Source organism: Aspergillus viridinutans (genome assembly GCF_018404265.1).
Source record: "Aspergillus viridinutans IFM 47045 DNA, scaffold_13, whole genome shotgun sequence".
In the NCBI taxonomy this organism is placed as follows: Eukaryota; Fungi; Ascomycota; class Eurotiomycetes; order Eurotiales; family Aspergillaceae; genus Aspergillus; species Aspergillus viridinutans.
In genome coordinates, this window is record NW_025091229.1 from 915,732 (window position 1) to 939,139 (window position 23,408).

Sequence of the window (23,408 nt, forward strand, 5' to 3'; positions counted from 1 at the left end):
AGATCGAATATAACAACAGCCCCCAGATAAATTCTGGTCTGCTGCTCGTATCGTAGTATGTTAGAAAGTCGTAGGCTAGCCCCACAAGACGAAATCTGACCAGACAGGCCACCAGGTTGCGTAATGACAAGCCCAAATCGGGAAATACGAAATCAGCCTGGTGCGAATCGCTCAGTAATGGATGCTTCGGGGATCTTCTCAGATCAATAGACTGAGGTAGCTGATGGATGATCAAGACACAAGAAAGAAGACGCGGCTTCAACAACACTGACTGTTGATGATCGACAAGAGCCTTCTGTCCAAACTGCGATAACACTCTCTCTGCGCGTAGTATCGATTGTTGCAAAGAAACGGGCAATAGCCGCAAATTCCCGGAGGCAGATACAATGCTCCTCTCCCCGGAAGGCAATTGTGACTAGTTCAAGACAGGACGCGACGCGACCAAATGTCTGATAGCGTTATTTTCAGTGCAGCAGCTACAGACGTCCGGCCCGGCGATATTGTTAGCAGGAGCAACTACTGCGCAGAAGAACATGATGACTGACCTTGTTGACACTATAGACCCGGACTCGCTCAAGGCGCCAATAGCCGAGTATAGGTACCGAGTTGGCGTGACGAAAACTTGAAAGTACAGAGACGCTTGGTTATCCACGGATCAAATACACTTCTGTGATTCAAGGATCTCCTAGGCTCGCGAGATAGGAACAAGGAAAGCAGTCAAAGGGAGTGCTGGGAGGAAAGGAATATCGATGAATGGGGCAACTGAAGAGAGGCGGGTCGATGGAAAGTGACGGCACCCCGCGAATCTTCACGCTGTTTCAAGTAACACTGAAAATGAATCGATCTCATTTACTCTGTATTTGCTGATCTCTTCAAGCTCCTTTGAATTATAACTCTACGGACTTGTATAAAGATAGATAATAGGGTTGAATAGCCTATTCATTTGGCCTTGTCATTCGCTTTGCTTAATCATCGGTTCAACGTCAAGTATTAACAATCTGCGTAGCTCGCTGGTAGCCATCCATAGGTAGGTATTCAATTATGGTCATATTCAGCCATACAATATCATCCTGCCGGCGTTTTTTCGGGCTTCTGTTGCTTTCCACTGGCATAGAAGCAGCAACATTTCAGCTGCTGTGATAGATAGTTTGTATCGAGCTCGACTGATGCTTATGATATTATCAGCATGAAAATGCCGCCGTGCTGGGACAGGAGCAGGGTATCCACAGGATGAGAATGTCCTAGTTCGTCTTCTATATGTACACATTTCATGTGGTGTAATAATATCGTGGAGAAAAGATACAGTCGTTATTAGTCCTTCCCCGAGTGTCATTAGTCGCATTGTGATCATAGGTGAAAGGGCAGGCTTCGTGGAACAATAAACCAAAATGAGGTCTGTAGAACCCCACAACAATAATAGCTAAAGGATAGAGAAGGATATCTTAATGTTCAGTTCCAAGTGGAGGCCCGACACGACGCATCAGAGAGCAGTTCATCGGTAAAGAGCAGGATAATTCGGTACTTCGTCATCATCCGAGTAGTCGATACCATCCATAGCTGCGGGTTCTGGTTTATGGATGCGGACTAGCCAGAGGAAATAGTCCTCCAACGGCAGAAGATTCAATAAGATACCATTGAACCGCCATCCTAGGACGCAGACGACTGTGCCTGCAACAGCGTCGAGAATGAAGTGATTGGCCGTGGCGATGATTGCGACCAATATAACGAACGGATAGAGAAATCCGACCAACAAGCAGGCTAAACGGGACCATGACGGGAGCTGGAAACCAAGCGTGCGGCCCAACAAGCGCGAGCGAACAGCTGGCCGGCGTTGATGTGGCGGCAATGGGATAGTCATGATTGTAAGTCCAATCATCAGGGAATATCCAAAGTGCAAAGAGGGCATGGCAGCTTGTCAACAAGATTACAGTTAGCACCGCAAGAGAAGAGCTTAAAAGCGCAATGGACCATTAGCAATGCTTACCATATTGGTTACAAAACCGATTCTCAGTCCAGACGCTACCAGCACCATTGACGCCATGCACAGTATCGACAAAGCCGTAGCTACGTCCTAACTCTCCGTCGGGTCCTTTCACATTTTTGTCACTGAGGAGGCGAGGGGGCATGCAGGGCCATAGAGTGAAGACCACGAAAGCGAGGAGATTGCAAACAGCGAGGGTACGGCGCCGGGCTTGATAAAGAAGCGGACCAGCAGGGGATCCTTTTGCAGCACCCAAGGGCTTTCCCATCTGCGATTCATCGACTCGGTTCCGCGTCGTGGTGTAGTAGTAGAGCCAAACGAGGAAGGCAATAGTCCCTGGAATGTGTATGAAAGAGTACACCCAGTTGATCACGGACATCAGCTGACCATGCCGAAGGAAAAACCGCTGAATTGCGACCTCCCAGAAGATGCACAAGCTTTTCTCTATTTGGATGATCTGATGAGCATGTTTCCTTGCTACATCAACAGTTCCTTCTTGGAGGGTGACCGCAGTGAATGCACGGCCTAGTTGATATGTCTAGAATTTGACGTGTAAGCATACTGCTTTTTTTCTTTCCTTTTCCCCTCTCAAGCAGAAAAGAGATTCGTTAACAATATAGAAACCCAGGACATACCCAGTAAACTAAGGCCCAATACCAGCACTCAACCAGAAAAGGGAACTTCCGGAGCAAGCGACTGAGAAGACGATCTTGAAAGACAGCAGTATCTGGAGATTTGACCTCAAAAGTGCATGAGAGGATCCGAATCTGGCGTTTGCGCCATCGAGCGTCGTCGAGTTGCACCAGTGTTGGTGACAGGGATCGTTCGTTCAACAGACCGTCCTTTGATGTTGGCGACGATAATCCGGACTCCAGCGAGTCTGGAGAAAAAGCACGTGTAGACGTGCTGGATCTACGAACTCTGCGCACAGAAGAGAAAGCTGCGGTAGACCGATTTATCCAGGTCCCTCCGAAGAGCAGGACAATTACGACCAGGGGCTCTAGGATAGCCCCAGCTCCCATGTTGACAAAGAGCCCTTGAGGCGAGACAGAAGATAGCCAGGGAGAAGGATGAGAGTTCTCAAAGGAAGAGGAGGAGGATGTCAATACCAAGAAACGGAATCGCTAAAGATAAGAGTACGTAGTACGTAGGTAGATAGGTCACACCCAGAAGAATCCAGGCACCGGGACACTAAATGCCACGAATTTTGGGAGGTTTGAGACTACTGTAGGATGGAGTTGTGCGCTGGAAACTTGGAAAGGAAAGACGACATCATTCACATAGGCAGAGTTAGAGGGCTAGAGGCGCACGCGACCATTAGCTAGGTAGATAGGCCAAGCAAGCGTGTCGAATACCTGGTTCCCTGGGGTTGAGAAAGGAGACTAGTGAAACAATGAGTGAATAAGTACTCCGTAGTGAGACCTGAGAAAGAGAGATAAATGGTCACATCTTCTAGATGGTGAGCTGGGAGGGGGAAATCCGGGTGGTAAGGGACTTCCAAGCATCGTGAATCAATGGATGAACTTGAATGAATAACAAACAAACCCGCCCTCGTTTTGGTACCTTGGTCAATCAAGGTTGAGGAAGGCTCGGATGGGTCCACCATAACACCTGCCTCTCTTGGTTATTCGCACGCGGGCACCTGCCGAAAGCTCCAGTTTCTTTCAGCCCAAGGCGGAAAATCGTAGATCTTTTTTAGATTGCTAAGGTACATACATGCATGCTACAGAGTATAATACGGAATATATCATAACAATCCAGAGTAATTGAGAGTATCTATTCTCTTTTTTACCAGCTTTTCTTCCTCTTTGGGTGACTTGAGACATATTAGAGGGATCCATGTACATCGGAGAGGTACCCAGGAACTATGGGAGGTTCCATGTGCCAAGCAAGTAGTGGCAATGTACATCCGGAGCAACCGGGTATCAGACTCATGCAACATCAGGGAGCATTCATAATATTTGTGCGCTAAGGGCCTTCTCACTATGCAATGATGACTTAGTATGTACCTCTTCTAGTCTATACCAGGTCAACTAAGAGTTCCATGCCGTTTTCATTATCAGCTATTATATTCTACTACTTCGTGCTTTGCCATCATATCTACCTAACTGTCCTAGCTGGTTCAAAATTCGATGTTTGTCACAATGTCAGTTAGAGTTTGCTTGCCAAACACGAAAAAAATGCCAAGACAATGGAGGGCCAAGCGGAGACCACGGAAAGCCAAAGACAGCCCTATCAGGATCTGGGCCTCGGAGTTCGGAACCCTTACTCATGGTCCCATCGTGTGGATTTTGTAGAAACTTGAATATTCTCGAAAATGAGTAATGCGATAAATCTTTCCGCCTTGCTTTGTAATTGTGGCCATTAGATACTAACAATCAGCTGTAGTAACCAGTACGGTCAAACAAGTCTATTGTTAGCTTTGTCTTAGTAGATTGTGGTCAACTGGTCATCTATAAAGCATGGTACTTGTGCCACATCACATGAGCCTAGCTAGCACCTACAGGTACATTTGCCATTAGTGATACAGTAAAACTTGGCCTGCGGTGCAAGTTGTAACTAATAATAAGGTGCACATAAGGTTAATCCCTGCAGTGGGTCCCTTTTTATTATTATTATTATTATATCCTTTAGTCTTAGCTTGATACAGAGAGGAAACCCAGTATAGGTCATACATGCAAGAAGAAGTTCAGTATTCCTCTTGATCAGGGTCATTGATATCCCGCTGCTGAAATGAGAGAGATTTGGTCAAGAGTTGCGATGAAGGCTCAAACGGTCCATATGCTTTCGTCATCATAAGGATTCATTGACGGACCGGAAAACAAGCTTCACCGAGTCAGCGCATAGGCTTTCCAACTTCCGAAGTCACAAATCTAAGATTCGCCTTGGCTGGACAGAGCTCCTAGGTTGAGAAGACGTCCCGTTGTCATCAAGAGTTTACCTAGAGGATGGCACGTCCGCAGATAGCCAGGAAACCAACCAGACGGGCAGCAGGGCTTCTAGGTTGTAGACCAAGTAGTCTACCTTAGGTCTTGATCATATATTGAACTTTTCTACCAGTCGGTTAGAGTGTCAGAATTGCGAGTTCAAACTTTCTGACTAATCGATCGGATCTACCCTCAGTTATGACAGAGATCTGAAAGTCGTGATCCACCCTCACATTGGTGCGTCTTTTTTTATTGCCTCCTTTTCCCTATTTTGCTTCATCTACCCCTTAGATATCGCATACATCTTTATTTTGGATTATATTCATTTTGCGGAGAATAGAATCTGAGGCGTGGAATAGGTGATAACTAACCTACAATATATATACCTGTTGCGTCATACAGAAGGTTATTGGAGAGAACCAAGCGGGGTTGATAGGTATTATTAATTTAGGTATATCTCGAACTATCAACAGAAGAAGGAGTATCTGCATTGTTCCTCTCTCATAAAGTATGTTCACACAAGTATCTATGGGTGGCCAGTCAATTTTATGCCGGCTTCAGGATATTAGACTAGCCCATTATTCGCATCAATCCCAAACTCTTTCTCACCAGCCCGCTCTTTCACTTCATGTGGCAAGGGGTAATGGAGGATGAGCGCTATTATGGTAGAATAGCCAAAGGATATGGGACCTCAAATCCCATGTTGCAGACGCGCGTCCGATCGAACTATAGGGGACTCGAGCATGGAACCCCTTAGTCAGATACGGTCTGGCTATAGAAAACTTCTATCGTCGCTGGTTGTCGGAGCCTTATAATCTGGCATGGATATTGTAACTTCATGAAGTAAAAGTGAGCTGAAACAATGTATATTCAAGCTGGCCGTCAGTTCATGCATAAGGAGCAGCATTCGTCTTCAGGATAAATGACGTCACCGAGCTCTCAGGACTGTCGCCATCTTGACTTCATGGTGCTCTCCGAGAAGACAGAGAAAGGCGTTATATTGATTGTTTAGATTTTCCGCATTTTGAGTTACATATGTTTGACGTCAAGCAACTCACCCCTCAGCGCGGGGAACTGTTTAGGGCCGTACTACCCTATTTCGATTCATAAACCATGCGAATATCAGAACCAACGGAAGACTCGAGCTGCCAAAGTATAAGGTGAAATTTCAACATAGTCTCATTCAAATTGTGAGCAGGAAAACGGAGATAATGCTGGCATCCACATCTCGCGTTGCTACGACCCCGAAATATATCGCGGGGCCTGTCCCGCGACAGAGGTCCAGACTCGTGACAACAACAGGATTGTCAAGATATTTTGCGACATCATATCCAGCGCAAAAGCAACTGACATTGCTCCAAGATAAACATCATGGATTTGGATTTGCACGATCAAACCCTAGGCCTCCTAAGCCTAGAAGCAAAGGGGTCACAGAGATCAGAGGTCCATATTATACGGTATGCGCTTTCGGGAACCCAGAGAAACCGGAACGAGCATAGTGCAGTGTGAGAATCGCAGAGCTGATATAAGCGGTGCCATTCCAGGTGATGGGAAAGCGCTACTTAGCCGATGTTCTAGAAACGTAAGCATCAGAAGAGATTCCCAACACAGGTATTAACGCTCTTTTCAGAATGGGCACCCATGTAGATGGTCTGAAATTCGCTGGAGGTATGTATCACTGAAGTGTACCACATTTTGAGCTCAGCTGATTGAAACACAGGCTCTTTCTCTCTCTTCCAGGAAAAGCCCTTGAGAGAACTGATAGACCTCGCCCACGACTACGGTGTTTATGTTTCAACTGTAGGTTTGTTCAATCGCAGATATCAGGAAAGTTAACATCTGACCGCAGTCCACTCGCCACAGGGGGGATGGGCCGAGCATCTTCTCACACATCCCGATGCCAATTCTGTCTTTGATAAGTACCTCAAGAAATGCAAGGATCTCGGGTTCGTTTACGCGCGTCGAGGCGCTGCCTCTCGTACCATTTGCCCGATTTTCGAGACTAACGCATTCAAAGATTCGATGTTATTGAACTCTCATCTGGGTTCTTATCATTCCCAGAAGATGACTGGCTTCGCCTGGTTGACAAAGTCAACGCGTACAAGCTGAAGGCAAAGCCAGAGCTCGGCATTCAGTTTGGTGCTGGAGGTGATACACCTGCTTCTGGCCTTGAGGCTTTTGGGACTTCCGACCCGGGAAAGCTCGTTAACATGGGCCGTAAATTCCTCGACGCGGGCGTGGAACGCTTGATGATCGAATCTGAGGGCATAACAGAAAACGTGCAGTCATGGCGGACTGACGTCGTGTCCACAATAATGAAGGAATTGCCGTCTGAGCGGGTCATGTTCGAGGCGGCAGATCCCAATGTGTTCAACTGGTATATCAGGGAGTTCGGCATCGACGTCAACTTGTTCGTCGACCATAGTCAGATTGTTCAACTGTCATGCCTGCGACAGGGCATTTGGGGCACAGCTGACACTTGGGGCAAAGTGGTATCATTTCGGTCAGAATAAACGGACGAGGATCACATGGGATACCAATATGTATCGATAAACTACGCCATGGACATTACTCGTCTTTCACATGACGCATCTGAAAATAGGACGGGAAACTCTGGAAGATCACATTCGATATGATAGCTAGCATCTGTATAGCTGCAGTTCTTCGATGGAGGCCCGGAGAATACGCGATAGCAATGACATATAAGAGAAATGATTGTATTTTTCGGACCTATATTAGAGTCCAGATCCTCTCATTTATTGCCAGTTGAAAGGTCCTTGCGATTGTTATCCCGAAGCACTTGATGATATCGCTCTCTAGCTGCTTGGTGACTTTTAAGGAAAGGCTCGTGCAAGCGGCAGTTTAGTAAGCAGCTATCTCCGCAGTGCCGATTCCGGGGGATCGGATCGTCCTATATAACTTGACAGCTTCAATGAGCCTCTTCTTCTTCTTTCTCGGGCAAGAATTCTGACTGTCGCACTAATTATGGGTTTGCCCATCGAGAAATGATTTTCCTAAGCACTTCATAGCCAGTCTGGGTCCTGGCATTTCTTCCGCCTCGCAATCCAACAGCTCATCGAGACAGACCCCGCGTCTTGGCTCCGACGTTCCATGCATCCATGAATATCCCGTGGCCTGACCACTTGCGCAAAGACGCTTACAATTTTAAGCCATGCCTAGGGCTAGTGCAGCTCCTGGCGCACGGCTTCGATGCCGGAGAGCTTGCGACAGCTGTAAACGGAGAAAGCAGAAATGTAACGGAGAACAGCCGTGTACGATTTGCATACAGCGTCGCAAGGAAGCGGAATGCAACTTCTCAGATAAACCGGCCCGCTTACTGAATATTAATGCTCCTAAGGAGACTATGCTTCTTAGCGAGCACATGGTGCCGACTCCGCAGAGGCAAACGGCCATGGATCGCTTGCTGAATGCCCTCGAGGATCGTAGCGCAGACTTGGAGCAACAAACAACGGATGACAAAGACGGGACGGCGCCTGTGCCCAAGGTTGCCAGGCTGCTTCGTGATGGGCAAGGAAAATTCATGTATATTGGTGACTCTGCGAGCTTGTCGTTCCTGCAAAGTGTACGTCGTATCGTCTCTTTGTCAATCGGGCGATGCGAGTTCACAGAGGATACGTCGCGGCACTCCATGCTTGAGGCTTTTCAGAGTACTCCGGCTACCCAAACAGGACCGTTATCTGCGCCACCGAGTAACGACGAGGCGCAACGACTCGCTCGTCAATATGTCCTTGCTACCAGTCCATTACTGGATCTATTCGATCTCGAGGAGTTCTATCCGCGGCTCGCCAACTGGGTTGAGAATCCGACTGGCGATGAAGATACTGTCAGCTCGATCTTCTACCTTGTTCTCGCAATCGGAGTTCAGGTTTCGGAGATCAATCAGGATCTCGCTGAACAGTACTTCGTCAGTGGCCGCCAGCTAGCATTCTCCGCTTTCACCGAAACCCCCAGCCTCTACACGATCCAATCTTATGTGTTGATCTCAATGTATATGCTTGGTGCGTGTCGTCGCAATGGCGCGTTCATGAACCTGGGAATCGCCTTACGGGCCGCATATGCCGTTGGAATTCATCGAAGGGACGCGAACGCCCTATTCTGCACTCGGGAGCGTCGGGCCCGGGAGCGGGTTTGGAAAAGCTTACGGATGATGGACCTGTTCCTTAGCGCTTCCTTAGGGCGCCCTCCGGCGACCTCGGATTTTGATTCTGATATAGGTGATCAGGCAACAATTGCACGGGAGCAACAGCGATCCCAACCCGAAGCGCAGTTATCCCTATGCGTGGTTGCATTATGCCGTATCTTTGATCGCATCCTAACGGAAGTCTACATGAGACAAGTCGTCTCGATCAATGTTGCGGAAACGATCTCAAATCAGCACCGCGCTTGGGTCCGGAACCTGCCAACCTTTCTCAGTGTCCAGACGGAGCGTTTAAGTTTAAAAAATCTTGAGAGTATGCTGGCCGCAGCGCATGTATTCGGCGCATATTACTGGTCAATCATTCTGTTAACTCGGCCGTTCTTCATATTTCGGGTGTCCCAATACGTGAGAAATAAGACTGATCCGGCTATCAGCTCCAACGATCCGAGAGCCAGTGCCTCTCGCATCGCTCTTTTCTCTGATGCTTGTGTCTACTCTGCTCTACGCTGTCTCAACATTGTGGACGATCTGTCTCGGTTTGAAGCTCTACCTCGGAGACTACCTTTTCTGATCAATTCAGTATTCAACTCGGCCGTCGTGTTGGGAGCAGCGTTCTTTGCTGAGTATGACAATCTTCTCCCGCTCGAGGAAGGTATGGACAAGTCCGAAAAGTTTCTGGGACTATTTGTACCACATGATCCGCACGCCTGTCGTTTTTACCAGATCATCAAATACCTGCGAGGCGCGGTGGCCGAATATGTTCGCCGTCGAAACCGTCAATGGATGGAACGCCGGAGCAAACAGGTCGACCAGCTGTTTGGCCAAGTAGGGCTTACAAGAGAACCATCAGCCTCCAACGACAACGTGGCTATAAGCCGCAGTGGCGAGCAGTCAGCCCCGTCCCCCTTGTCTCCCGAAAAGCTCGCTACAGGCTCGCTTTCTGCGCAAGGGCCGGAACAAACAGCCTCCACAGGTCAATCGGAGAATGACATTTGGAATACCCTGTGTGGTCCTCAAGGAGCGGCTGCGCTGCCGTACGATAATACTATCTCTACTCTGACAACAACGGGAATACCCATTGGCTGTTCACCGGGAGGAACCCTCACAACCGCTCAGCCGGGAATGGGAACAGATGCCGAAGGGCAAACACCCTTGTCCGATGTACTATTCTCGGAGAACGGCCTTCTCTACATGGCAGAAGATCTCTCCGTTTTTGGCCTCTGGGGAGAGACTTGATGATAAGCTGCACTTGGCCAGTCAATGCGAAGGCATCAAGGCCCAGTCCTTCTGACGTAACCTGCTATACGTTCTCCTGCTGATGACTTGTCCATTTCTCATGACTCGGTATGATACGAACATAGTTTGCGCATCCTTCACTTACCTCTTGGTCCATGTATTTCTTTATCTTATTTCTCACTATACCTGGGAGGATATCTATCTACTCTGGGAAATACCCTGGTTGCGTCGTTTGGCGTCTGAATGGAGTTCGGTTGGCTATGTCTCCAATCATCCACAAACATTAGGCATCTATCTCTATGCTTTCAAATTGCAATTGTTGGTTACTGCAGGTGGTAGGAAATCGTACGATTGTAGTAATGAAGTATCAAATACCTGCAGATTGGTATCACTCCAAGATAGTCAAAAAGTATTTTACCCTCTGGTGGAAATCAAGTATTGATTCCGTTGTGTTCGTTCCTTTTCCTTCCTTCGTTTCCTTGAAGCGTTCGGTTCATCTCGGTGGATGACCTAAGAAATCCTTATCCACGTGTCGATAAGGACACAATGCGGATCTCCGCCGATGATAGCAGATCAATGATGTTGTTTACAGCTGTCATGTTCTGAAGCTACAGCTTCTAATGACATACCTCTGCATTCTGAGATTTGATTCCTATATGCTGCTATAATCATGAGAGTGGATTGCCGCCTTTCACTTCATTGACCCTGACACTCCCCCCAGAAGGCAGTAACCTTAGGAATTTCCCACCGGAGCTTCCAGAGCGAGGACTTGTCTGTCATAACGATCCATTGGTATCTAGTTACTGCTATCGGTCTAAAACACGAAGTCATGGTCCGACGTTTACGGACTCTCACGCCGTTGCTGGTGCTGGCTTGTGCCGGTCCCGGCGCATGGGCCAGCAAGAAAGCGTTCAACATACAGGATGATCTTCTTGCGTATCCTCAAGTATGCTACACGTGTTTCACTTTTTTGGCTTCTGCATAAAATAAACGGGCAAATGTGCTAATGGTATCCGCTTGTAGTTCCAAGTCTTCTTCCCTGATGATTACATTCTCGATACGCGGGCAAGGGAGTTATTACAGAAACAACAAGAGAGCTCTTCGTCTTCCACTGATAAGACATTCGCCGAAGGCAATGATGCGCAAGTATATCTGGGAGGCCGAAAAGATAAATCCGAAGACGACAATGAAGAAGCGATAGAAGGACCTGGGTTCACGTACGAGGAGATGCTTCTTGACGGACAGCGATATCTCTGTTCTATCCCGCAAGTCGACAACGAAGACAAGAACCAGACGAACGGAGCGGAAGGCGCCAGTGAAGAGGATGAGCAGCGAGAAATTGCACGCGCGACGGATCGTGGCCTGGAGCTTCTGCGAGAGATGGAAGGCAAATGCATGTACTACATATACGGATGGTGGTCGTACTCATTCTGCTACAAGAAGCAAATCAAGCAGTTTCATGCACTACCGTCCGGCCCAGGCGTACCCAACTATCCGCCGATAGAGGACTCTGCGACTCATTCTTTCGTGCTGGGCAGGTTTCCGAATAGTGGCGATGACGAGGATCTGGAGGGGGATGCGGAGCACAAAAAGACAACTACCGATGTCGCCGAGCTCCAGACTAAAGGGGGGTCGCGTTATCTAGTGCAGCGACTGCGCGGCGGAACCAAGTGCGACTTGACAGGCAAGGACCGGAAGATCGAAGTTCAGTTCCACTGCCATCCGCAATCCACAGATCGGATCGGTTGGATCAAGGAGCTCACTACTTGCTCATATCTGATGGTGATCTACACCCCGCGCTTGTGCAACGATATTGCATTTCTGCCACCTCAGCAGGACGAGGCGCACGCGATCGAATGCCGGGAGATTCTCTCCGAGGAGGAGGTTTCCGACTGGGAAGCAAGGCGGGAATATCATTTGGCTCAGCAGCTCGTCGAATCCGCAATTACATCCGAGTTTCCTGTTGTCGGCGATATCGAGGTCGGGGCGCAAAAATGGGTGGGATCGGAGGGCAAACAGATTGAGAAGGGTCGAGTAGCATCTGTTGGAGAAGAGAAAATCGAGGTGGTTGCCAAGCGCCAAAATGGAGAGGTCACCAGGTTGTCCAAGGAGGAGTTGAAGAAATATGGCCTTGACCCCGAGAAGATTGAGACACTGAAAAGCCGACTCGAGGAGCTTGCCAAGGGCAAGGACTGGACACTAGAAATTGTCGAGTCTAACGGCGAGCGTGGCTTAGTCGGAACTGTCGAGCCCGACGACGATGAGAAAGAAGATCAGGCTGCACAGGGCTCTACATCGCACCCGGCACAGGAAGCTACAGCTGACAAGGCGGAATCAAATGCAGAGACAGCAGAGAAAAAGAAGAAGGCAGACGAGAAAACAGACCATCAGGAGCCAGAAGAATCAGAGCCGACCACTTATGATGCCGAAGACGGCAGCGAGGAAATCTTCTTCAAGGATGAGCTCTAGCGGGGTTGGTTGATGTGTAATTCTGTCTTGATCTTGTACATTTCATTACTATTATCAAGCCTCAGCTACGATTTGAGATACCACTTCCTATCACGTTCTGCAATGTTTTGCTGAATCCAGTTGACGAATAGGGGCCTCCGTATAATTGGAGCGGGCAACTGGCTAAAGACACCGATGTAGAGAAAACTAAGAAATGACGTAGGGGTCCCTCCCTGTCATCAAGGAAATAGGCACGAGGGAATTCGTCTGTTTCGACCTGATCATCGCTCCTAATTGACGCCAGGAACAGCTGCCCAAAGCCCCAGCGTGAAACCGTCTAGCACAGTAGACTAGTAGACTCGAGGCGGGACCATTTCCTCCACACTGTAGATGGGGGGTGAGGTGAGGTGACAGGTGAAATTGCAGAGATAATCAGGTACATGGATTCTTCTGGATGTTGCAATCATGCAGGAATTTTACTTCGCATCAAATCGCAGAGTTCACTGTAATGTTAGAGATAGTAAGGTACAGTAGTAACAGTAGCACTCGGGGCCACAAACCATACTCCCACGGAGAACTGCTAACTACGTACCTTCACCCACTCTACTAACTACTAGCTTCTGGCTGACAACCTCATCATCTCTCTTACTGAACCTCTCCCCCTCCGTGTCTACCCCCGTCATCTCTATTTTTCCTTACTCTTCTCCTCGATCACTTTCATTAATTTGCGTAATTGAAACGGTCGCCTTCCCCCAAATCTTCTTCATCGCATAATTAGCCCCTTTACCCTGATCTGGCCAGACTCGGGAGAGGGGATACCCAATTGCCAAGGCTTCCGGTTTCCCCCCATCCATCGACTATCAACCAGCCTTCGACTATCTAGACTACTCTTTCGAACTTGAGAACCCCTACGCGGACGGCCGGATCGCCCTGACTTCCAATATAAAAACTCGGCGTCACTTCCAGCTCGCGCCAAAACCGTCGGAACCGCTAGAAACAACCATCCTGTCCTCCTCGAGTTAGACGGCGCTCGCCCGGGGGCYTGAATCCAAAATGGGGTTCCTCGGGGTATACAAAGCGGTCTACGACTACCAGCCCCAAGGCGAAGGCGAACTAGAACTTCGCGAGGGTGATTTGCTTTACATACTCGAGAAAAGCGTCGAAGACGATTGGTGGAAAGCGAAGAAGAAGGCCGAACGGGATGACGAGGATGAACCGGAGGGTCTTGTACCGAATAACTATGTCGAGGAGGTAAGCTACACTGTCGTGGGATGCTTCATGGCCAAAGGATCTGGGACATCCAGTCTGTCAGAGTCTCTCGGGGCGCGCTTTGGATGTTTGGTTATGCCAATCGTGGCTCTGCCGCGGACACTTCTTTCTAGACGATGAGATGATGGATATGCTAACAGGGCACTCATTCAAATTGTATAGGCTCCCGCGATCTGCCATGCAAAGGCACTGTACGACTATACGCGCCAGACCGACGAAGAAGTCTCATTCTCCGAGGATGCGGAACTGATGGTGTACGATACTTCCGATCCAGATTGGACATTAGTTGGTATCAATGGGGATTTCGGCTTCGCCCCTGCAAACTACATCGAGATTCAGGAGGACGTTACTCCCGCCGCTGCTACTGCCCCGCCTTCTCTCCCTTCTCCTGCTCCTGTCGAGCCCTCCGCTCCGGCCCTTCCCCAACGCCCGGTTGAGGAACCGGCGGAGGAACCGGTCGCGGCCGCGTCTACTAGCTCTCCGATTGACACAATACAGAACCCAGCGGCAGCAGCAATAGCGGATATCATTCATAAACAGCATGCATCAGCCGTGGAATCCGAACACTCCAGGGATATCCCGCCGCCGCAGCCCCAGCGACCCTCTTATCAACCAGAGGACAGTTATCAGAGGGAACCCTCGCCGCCGCCTCCAGTGTTACCACAGCGGCCTCCATCGCAACAGCTCTCTCCTCCAGTGGAGCGGTACTCTCCGCCGGAACCCTCTCCTTCACGCACTCAGTATGTCACGGTGAGGGAGCGGGATAGCCAGGGCCATGTGCAGGAGTCTCCCCCATATAATCGAATTGGACAGTCAACGCCTCGTTCCCCTTCTGGCTATCATCTGTACAATATCAATGAAATGGTCGAAGTTATGGGCAAGAGGAAGAAGATGCCAACGACATTGGGAATCAACATCGCGACAGGAACGATCTTTATCTCACCAGAAGGGGACGGCGACATGCAAGAATGGACTGCGGATAGACTCACCCATTACTCTATTGAAGGCAAGCATGTCTTCCTCGACCTGGTTCGCCCCAGCAAAAGTATCGATTTTCATGCTGGGGCCAAGGACACCGCTCGAGAGATTGTTTCCGCGCTCGGTGAGATCTCTGGAGCCTACCGTGCCGAGGGCCTGAAGGAAGTCATTGCGGCAGGTGCAGGAGGCGGGGGCAAGAAGAAGGGTCAAATTCTGTATGATTTCATGGCGCAGGGAGATGACGAGGTTACTGTGGCTGCCGGCGATGAGGTCGTCGTTCTGGACGACACCACATCTGAGGAATGGTGGATGGTGCGACGCATGAAGAATGGCAAAGAGGGTGTGGTACCAAGCAGCTACATCGAAATCACCGGCTTTGTTTCCAGCCAACCCACTGGCGTCGAGTCGGGCCTATCAACGGTAGAAAGGAATCGGCTCGAAGAGACGCGCCTGGCCAAGGAAGCGATGCGGAAATCGAGGACTGACTCGATAGATTCACGGACCTCTGAGGTAAGCTGCGCTATTAAACCACCCTACCAAACAACAGTGACTCTGGTAAGAGAGGATACTGAGAGTTTCGAGCAGCACAAAAAACGCGACAGCAAGAGCGCCAACAAGCCGAGTAAGTCCTTTCCACCCTCTTTGCCGAACCCCCCAATAAATTGGAATCCCATCTAAATGAGATTACAGAACCGGATCCGACCAAGACAAGGCAGTGGACAGATCGTACCAAGTCTTTCACTGTCGAGGCGCAATTTATCGGCTTGCAAGATGGGAAGATTCACCTCCATAAGACCAACGGAGTCAAGATTGCTGTTCCCATCCCCAAGATGTCTATTGAGGACCTCGAATACGTGGAAAAGCTTACGGGCGTGTCTTTGGACGAGGACAAGCCTCTATCTGATATTCGCCGCCGAGCTCAAAAACCCGACTCGAAATCCGAGGCCAGTCGCCCCGGTGCGTCAGTTGGGCCCGAGTACGATTGGTTTGATTTCTTCCTAAAAGCGGGAGTCGGACCTCATCAATGCGAGCGGTATGCTCAGAACTTTATCAAGGACTCCATGGATGAAGCGATTCTACCGGACATTACCTCGGAGACCCTGCGCACCCTTGGATTGAAGGAGGGTGATATTCTGCGGGTTATGCGGCATCTGGACAATATGTTCGGCAGAACTGGGTCCAAGTCCAAGCTGCGCAATGTCAGCTTCGGCGGAGAAGAGGTCATCAGCAATGAGGAGGCTGGCTCTCCCGGCGGTCTTTTCTCCGGCCCAGGAGGGGTGCTACGCAACAACACCCGCAAGGGCAGGCCGGCACCCGCAGTCCAGGCCGGTGATGTGGTCGATCCGAAGGCCTTCGAGCTGAAGGAGGACGCACCCAACCCTCAGGAACGCACCGAAACACCACCCGCTCCTGCTGCAGTTGAGAAGCCGGTACAGCGTGGCTTCGATGACGATGCTTGGGAGGTGAAGCAACCTAAACAGGCCGCGTCTTCGGCGCCACCTCCCTCATCCCCACCTCCGGCCACAGCACCGCCCGCTACAACCCAAGCTCCAGTGCAGAAACAACTTACTGGGGCAATGGCTGACCTATCTCTACTGCAAGCGCCTCTCCAGCCCACTCCTGCACAGCCGGCGCCTGCACCTACTCCTCAGGCCTCTCAAGCTCCGTCAGCCCCCGCTGCTATCCAGCCACAGCCGACTGCAGTGCCTACGCCCCAGCTGCAGCCGCAACAGACAGGTGCCACTCCCGGCTTTTTCAACCAAGTGGCACAAATRGCACAGCAGCCTATGCAAACCGGCGCCCAGACATTCAGCCCTCAACAGACAGGCTTTCAGCAGGCATCGAGGCAGCGCCCACAACCGCCTCAAAATATGGCTCAGAGCTCGCTTCTCCCGCCCCCTCCACAGAGGCCGCTTTCCGCGCCACAGAACTTCCCCCAGCAGCCAAATACTTTTGGTCCTCCTCCATTGCAACCACAACTGACCGGTCTTCCTCAACCCGGCCCACAGATGGCCCCGCCTGGCCAGAGTCTGACCGAGTTGAACCAGCAACGCTTCAATCCATCGCTCCAACCGCAGCCGACCGGTTTCATGCCTCCAACTCAGTTTGCAGGTGGATTGGTGCCACAGCCCACTGGATTCCAGCCACAGTCACAATTTGGCATTCAGCAGCTACAGCAACAGCAGACTGGCTTCCAGGGCATTGCACCGCAGCCGACAGGCTTCGGAGGCTTTCAACCCCAGCCACAGCGGCCAATGCCGACAGGCATTAACTCGATACTACCTCCGGCTCTTCAACCCCAACCTACCGGCATGAACGGTGCGAGCAGTATGCCTTATACTGTAACCTCCCCGCCACCGGTCCCCCCTATTCCCCAGCAGCCCACAGCCGCACCTTTGCAGCCACAGAAGACTGGACCACCTCCTCCCGTACGATTTGGGGTCAAGCATGATGCTCCTAAGAAGCTGGCTCCCCAGCCAACTGGTTTGCGGGCTAATCTTGCACAAGCTAGTGAGTTCCCCATCGCTAAGATGTGCCAGGTTGTCACCATTCGTTCAAGGCCACTGACTGTTCTCTCCTTCTAGCGCCCACAAATCCATTCGGCTTCTAAAAGACCGCGGTGTATATAATCTGATTTGTCCTGCGGCACATGATCATTTCTCTGCTATACATTATTTTCTACTATTTCTTGCCAGCGGGATTGAATGCACCTTACGGATGATGTCTCTTGTTTCTGCTGAGCGTGATGCTGAGACGCATACAGCAACTGATTCATGGCATGTTATTCGATTCGACTCACGCGAGCTCTGAAGCCATGCTTCGGTACATTATTGCAGCCTCAGCGAGCTAGACTATTTCGTTTTCTCGTTTTCTTTCGTCTCACCTGCCATTCAAGCCGCTTGGGGCCCTACGTAATCTTGGAAGTGAGATGTCCGTCCGTCTTTTTGTCACCATTCTCCATGCACAAGGCCACAACTCTTCTTCTGCACAGGTGGTTGTTGCGGCGGTCGTGTTCAGCCTTGATGCTACTTGCCACATACTTTGGCCGGGATTTTGCCTCTCGTGTCTCTTTTTGCCGTTTGCGCTGATCCTATTTTGTGCGACTTCCACGGTCTCATGTGATTTCCTTTGTCGTTTTGCCAATTTCAATATGTACGGTACATAGCCTTGGTCTGAGAAATAAGATGTTCACAAATGTATAGTGTATGCTCTAGTAAGGTATATGCAGCACCAGCACTCTGTAGTTTTGACATTGCAATGTGAATTAGAAAGGCAAAAATAGGCTCATTCCAGAACCAACGTTCTGGACACAAAAAAGAATCCTCCCCGACAGGGAGTCGAACCCTGGTCTCCCGCGCTCGTTCTCATTGGAGTGACAAGCGGAAATCATGACCGTTAGACCATCGAGGATTTATTGGAAGGATCGGCAATTCTTACAATATATGACCCTGCTGACCTTAATGAATACGTGAATACGAGCTGATAGAGACCCGGTGCCTGACAACTCAGGCTCCACGCCCAGACCACGCCCCGACATAGTGGGGCAGCGTCCCAGGATAGCCTAGCGCGTGCTGACAGGGGTCTTGGTAATAATCATCTAATAATAATTACCCATCAATGCAGCGTCACCCGTGGGAATTGGTTGGATTATCCATCACCTCTGGCAAGTCGATGAGAATGAAACCCCACAGACCCAGATGGAATTGCTCTGATCGAGTGGATTGACTTTTTTACCCTATGCTAATCAAGGATACGAAGTTATATAAACTAATGACTGACTAACGCTGACAGTGCTGTAGTATATTTCTCAGTTTAAAGCTTCCATCCTAGCTCGAGGCTGTTCTACAGCTTTCCTAACATTGTGCCCGTCGAGTATAAGTAACTGCGGCTGTGATCGATGAAAGTCCTTTTATCACTTTTAGTTTGCATCGCAGCAGTCTTCCTCTCATATCAGTTTGCCTCTGATTCAGCTCATCTCGGAAGTCTAAGCTCTTCTCTCAAAGAACAACTCTCAACCACCTTGTCGCAGTACCTGCGAAAGAACAACATCATCACCTCCTCCTCCATTCCTCCCGTCACCACACACACCGAGCCAATCGTCCTTCCCCTCACCGATATGTCCGTCCCCCGCACAATCCGTCAGGTCTTCCTGGCCATCGAACAAGCCGAAGGCGCCGGCGCCCGCGTCCGCCGGTCCATCGGCACCGCCAAACTGCGCAACTTCAGCCCCTTCCTCATGCTGGACCACTTCACCGTCGGCAGCGGCGCAGGTTTCCCCGACCACCCCCACCGCGGCCAGGAGACAATCACCTACCTGCTCTCCGGCGGCGTCGACCATGAAGATTTCGCCGGAAACAAAGGCACCATCGGCCCCGGCGACCTGCAGTTCATGACCGCCGGCCGCGGCATCATGCACGCCGAGATGCCCCGCGAGAATCCCGACGGCAGCCCCAACGTCGGCATGCAGCTGTGGGTTGACTTGCCCAAGGAGCTGAAGATGTGCGAGCCGCGATACCGGGATCTCCGCGCGAGCGAGATCCCCGTCGCGGAGGTCGACGACGGCCGCGTCACCGTCAAGGTCATCTCGGGCCAGTCGCATGGTGTCGACTCTGTGCGCGACCTGGCGTACACGCCTGTCTGGCTGTTGGACGTGACGATCCGCCCGGGCGGTCGCATCTCCCAGCCGCTGCCGAAGGGCTGGAATGCGTTTGCGTATACGTTCGCCGGGACGACGATCTTCGGCTCGAATGACGCCACGCGGGTCGTCAAGGAATTCCATAATGTGGTCTTTGACCAGGCGGGTGATTATGTCGAGGCGTCGGTCGCGGATAATGCCGAGTCAGAGTCTCGCTTCATCCTCGCGGCGGGTCAGCCTCTGGATCAGAAGGTCGTGCAGCACGGGCCTTTTGTTCTCACAAGCCAGGAGGAGGTCTACCAGGCCATGCTTGACTACCAGACTGCGTCGAACGGATTCGAGCGAGTCCGTGGGTGGGAGAGCGAGATCGGCAAAAGAATGGCCTACTAGGGTGAAATATAGCCTACCATATAGACTTGTGATGTATTTCTGCTGTTTTACTTTTGCATATATGATACTCCACGGATGGTGTTAGATTTTGTACGCTCTGAATATGAATTTTGTCTCCTCATTTTGGTTGCTTGCTCGCATGCTACAGTAATGATAGACAGTAAATGAAGCTTATTGCTAACGGATATCAAAATACATATGTAGAAAGACGTAGACAGTATAGACTCGAAGGACGGGAAAGAGAAGAGATAGCACGCCTGCACGTGGCTCGAGCGCGAAGATTATCTGTGATGAATGAGGAAAAGGGCATCACTTAACATCATCATCCACCATTTACTCGTGACAGAAATTCCCGGGGAATTGCTTCACTGAGTATCAGTGTTGAAGGGAAAGAGGAACCCCAGGAGGCACAAGAGGTCCTATCATATCCGACTAGACATCCTGACCGACTGCCAGACAATGCGCCGCTTAAAGGAAAGCTGATTATTTGGCGAAATGCAGGTCATAGCCCAACCATTTCCGTGCATTGACGCCCGCAACATCCAAGCCAGGGGTACCGTATGTCAGGGGCGCAAAGAAGCAGAACCCCCAGATCGTCACACTCAGAATGACCAGGGTGGCAACCCACCCGGCAATGAGCGATTGACGACCCATTCGTTCCTTCGCGGTGACAAAATGACCGGCGTTACCATGGGCCTTGGACTTGCCGGTTGGATCGTCTCCCTTTACAGTTCTAGCAACCGAGATCGGCTGCAGGTTGAAAATGAATTCGATCAGAGCCCCCGCGACCATACAAGACGCGACGTGAGCCGGAAGGTAATGGTGGAGGAAACGCTGGCGACCCATCAGCCAGAAGGGGAAGTAGTGGGCAGCCCAGCAAAGGAACAAGAAGGCAGTGCTGTTGTAAAGACGAGAACGAGCGCCATGGCCCCAAACTAGAAGGCAAGGTTAGACCGCGAGTCGTTGTGTGGACTGAGAATTCTTAGTACTTACTTTCTTCAAGAGCGTCGACTCCGCGGCGAAGGGACAGCTGATCAGCGCCGATGACCCCAGCAAAGACAGCCAACAGACTGCTGGCAATCCACCATCCGATGGGATTACCCAGGAAGTAAATTTGCTCTCTGGTGTCATTCTTGGTCCAGAAGCTGACACCTCGGAGTAGGAAGGGCCACTGGAAGGGCTCACTGGCGTACGGATGGCTGCTGGTCAGGGCATTGTTATGGAAGAACATGGCTCGCTGCAGCTCAAGGTACTTGCGCCAGAAGGGGAGATGCTTGACCTGGCGCTCTTTCTTGACGGCACGGGGGCTGTCTTCCTCCAGCGACTCGATTGCGTCCACGAACCAAAGATTGCTCGTCTGAAGAACATTTTTGTTACCATTAATCTCGGCTTGCTTAAAGGCCCACTCAGGAAGGGGTGTTGTATGGGTCCACATCGCGACGCGAGTGGGCACATGGATCAGCTTGAAATGACTTGAGAGAGTGCGGAATTCCTGTTCAGGCTTGCCGTTCTCGATCTTGATCTCGAACAGCGTGTCGTTGTGCCGCTCACCATTAGCCAATTCCTGAGAAACTGTGGTGAACTCCTGGTTGGTAGGATAGTAAGGAGACGCAACATCGTGCGTCAGCAGGATGGTGTCAGTGCCAACGTGACGGAATTGGACGATGTCGCCATTCTTGACGCTGTGGCCCTGCCTGTCGGTGTCAGGATAGGGAACAGAAGGCAGAATCTGCCAGTGGTTGTTCGTATCGTTGAATGGGTATCCTGTGACCTGCTGGCCCTGGCTGGAAATACGGCCATCATCATAGCGGAGGGGATACTTCTCCCAGTGGCTGTGAAGGAACACCTTGGTGTCCTTGTGTCTCATAGTGATTGTGTCATAGTACTCAATGCCGATCGACTGCGCCGACATGAGGTTGTCACTGAGGGTTTCCTGGAACTCGGGGGTCATGAAATCATCGCCTGGCCCGGAGCGGGTGAGAATTGCGAAATGGACCTGGAACCAGAACAGGTAGAAGAAGAAAGGCACAATGATGAGGGCAAATGCGCGGGCAGCAAAGTGCTTGCTCCAATGGGCCATGCTGAGAGCTCCCGACGGGCGGTTGATATCCAACAAGTTCCACAGGTCAACCAAGACCGCAGAACCAATGGTGACAAATGTGAAGACACCGACGTACTTCGTAGAGATGACGCAGCTGAGGCAAACGCCAGTCAAGAGCAGCCACTTCCACCATTTACGGCCAAAGGGTTCATGGCGCAGCTTGTAGAAGCGAACGTAGCACAGAATGCTCAGTGCCATGGAAAGCACCAAGGAGGCATCCAGCAGAACCAGCCTGTCCTCTCCGACGTGGGCATTATCAAACAGTACGAGACCGGCAGCCAACACACAGGCTGGCAGCGAATATCCGGACTCCCACATGATGAGGAAGACCACTGGGATGGTCAGAGCCCCCAGAGTGGCCGGCATTGCGCGGAGAGCGACATAGGGAACTTTGTTATCGATGTAGGAGTCGCCAATGTTGTCGAACAAAAAGTGGCCGTCATAGCCAATCAGCCAGCCCATAAAAGCGAAGAGCAATTTGCCAAATGGAGGGTGGACATCGAAGAAATAAGTTCTTTGTAAGTAGTAAGAAGCGAACTGAGAGAATCAAGTCCCATGTCAGATTGTACAACTCATAAATGAGAACAGCGTCACTCACCTTGCCAAAATGCACCTCATCAAAGACCACTTCATTAGGGTAGGATATCTTGTAGAACCGGGTAATGAACGCCAGGATGGTGAGAATGACTAAGGCCAGCCTATAGTCCCATCCCGACTGGCTCTTGGGAGCCACGCTCGGCTTGGATGAAGACAAAGGAGAGGAGGCATCGTCCGAAGGCAATGGAGAATAAGCCTCCTTCCTCCCGCCTCTCTTGCGAAGAGAGGACGAAGGAGATGAAGACATGATCCGAAGAAAAAGTACACGAGACAAGAAAAAGGGCTAAGAGAATGACAGTCGATCACCTAGATAAAGCTGGAATGGACAGATAAGATCAGCGAACCGAACAGGACAGTGAAGATAAGCTCCAGGATCAGAGGATCGCCATTGAGCAATAACTTACAATGATGATCACGGAGAGTACATGGTAGTACGGAGTACAATACAGTAGAACAGATGGTAGTGAGGCTTGGAAGAGGAGTGGGGGAGGAAAATATACTGCCAGCTATATTTACGGGGGTCAGTTGTCCGTAAGCGGATTGCGTGTCATTATTCGGAGGACGCGCGGAACGGAACAAGATGTTGGTCCGAGCGTCGAATCTATGAACTATTTACCTTACCTTATGAAGGTATGAGGCCTCGAACATGCTACCCTGCCAAATATGATGAATGATTTATCTTTATC

At 50.5% G+C, this 23,408-nt stretch overlaps 7 protein-coding genes and 1 non-coding gene across 8 annotated transcripts; 5 read left to right on the forward strand and 3 right to left on the reverse strand.

Moving 5' to 3' along the window:
• Positions 1 to 1,492: 1,492 nt before the first annotated feature.
• Aspvir_003092 (phosphatase PAP2 family protein) lies at positions 1,493 to 3,003 on the reverse strand (the record flags this gene model as incomplete). The annotated part of the gene is made up of 3 exons (XM_043274679.1): positions 1,493 to 1,911; positions 1,985 to 2,519; positions 2,617 to 3,003. The coding sequence occupies 3 exons, from the start codon at positions 3,001 to 3,003 to the stop codon at positions 1,493 to 1,495; spliced, it is 1,341 nt and encodes a 446-aa protein (XP_043130614.1).
• Positions 3,004 to 6,119: 3,116 nt separating this feature from the next.
• On the forward strand, positions 6,120 to 7,421 carry Aspvir_003093 (phosphosulfolactate synthase; the record flags this gene model as incomplete). Its single annotated transcript, XM_043274680.1, has 6 exons — positions 6,120 to 6,365; positions 6,453 to 6,490; positions 6,539 to 6,576; positions 6,629 to 6,708; positions 6,772 to 6,854; positions 6,926 to 7,421. The coding sequence occupies 6 exons, from the start codon at positions 6,120 to 6,122 to the stop codon at positions 7,419 to 7,421; spliced, it is 981 nt and encodes a 326-aa protein (XP_043130615.1).
• A 606-nt stretch (positions 7,422 to 8,027) lies between these two features.
• Positions 8,028 to 10,303, forward strand: Aspvir_003094 (putative C6 transcription factor; the record flags this gene model as incomplete). The annotated part of the gene is made up of 2 exons (XM_043274681.1): positions 8,028 to 8,141; positions 8,198 to 10,303. The coding sequence occupies 2 exons, from the start codon at positions 8,028 to 8,030 to the stop codon at positions 10,301 to 10,303; spliced, it is 2,220 nt and encodes a 739-aa protein (XP_043130616.1).
• An 829-nt stretch (positions 10,304 to 11,132) lies between these two features.
• On the forward strand, positions 11,133 to 12,772 carry Aspvir_003095 (PRKCSH domain-containing protein; the record flags this gene model as incomplete). The annotated part of the gene is made up of 2 exons (XM_043274682.1): positions 11,133 to 11,249; positions 11,327 to 12,772. 2 exons carry the CDS (start codon positions 11,133 to 11,135, stop codon positions 12,770 to 12,772), a joined length of 1,563 nt encoding a protein of 520 aa, XP_043130617.1.
• A 1,032-nt stretch (positions 12,773 to 13,804) lies between these two features.
• Positions 13,805 to 17,583, forward strand: Aspvir_003096 (cytoskeletal protein-binding protein SLA1; the record flags this gene model as incomplete). Its single annotated transcript, XM_043274683.1, has 4 exons — positions 13,805 to 14,002; positions 14,183 to 15,508; positions 15,584 to 15,620; positions 15,689 to 17,583. 4 exons carry the CDS (start codon positions 13,805 to 13,807, stop codon positions 17,581 to 17,583), a joined length of 3,456 nt encoding a protein of 1,151 aa, XP_043130618.1.
• A 738-nt stretch (positions 17,584 to 18,321) lies between these two features.
• On the reverse strand, positions 18,322 to 18,409 carry Aspvir_003097. The gene has a single exon. It is a non-coding gene; the product is annotated as a tRNA-Asp (tRNA).
• Positions 18,410 to 19,115: 706 nt separating this feature from the next.
• On the forward strand, positions 19,116 to 20,024 carry Aspvir_003098 (pirin family protein; the record flags this gene model as incomplete). Its single annotated transcript, XM_043274684.1, has 1 exon — positions 19,116 to 20,024. The coding sequence occupies one exon, from the start codon at positions 19,116 to 19,118 to the stop codon at positions 20,022 to 20,024; it is 909 nt and encodes a 302-aa protein (XP_043130619.1).
• Positions 20,025 to 20,507: 483 nt separating this feature from the next.
• Positions 20,508 to 22,969, reverse strand: pmt4 (dolichyl-phosphate-mannose-protein mannosyltransferase; the record flags this gene model as incomplete). The annotated part of the gene is made up of 3 exons (XM_043274685.1): positions 20,508 to 20,959; positions 21,018 to 22,662; positions 22,724 to 22,969. 3 exons carry the CDS (start codon positions 22,967 to 22,969, stop codon positions 20,508 to 20,510), a joined length of 2,343 nt encoding a protein of 780 aa, XP_043130620.1.
• Positions 22,970 to 23,408: the final 439 nt, after the last annotated feature.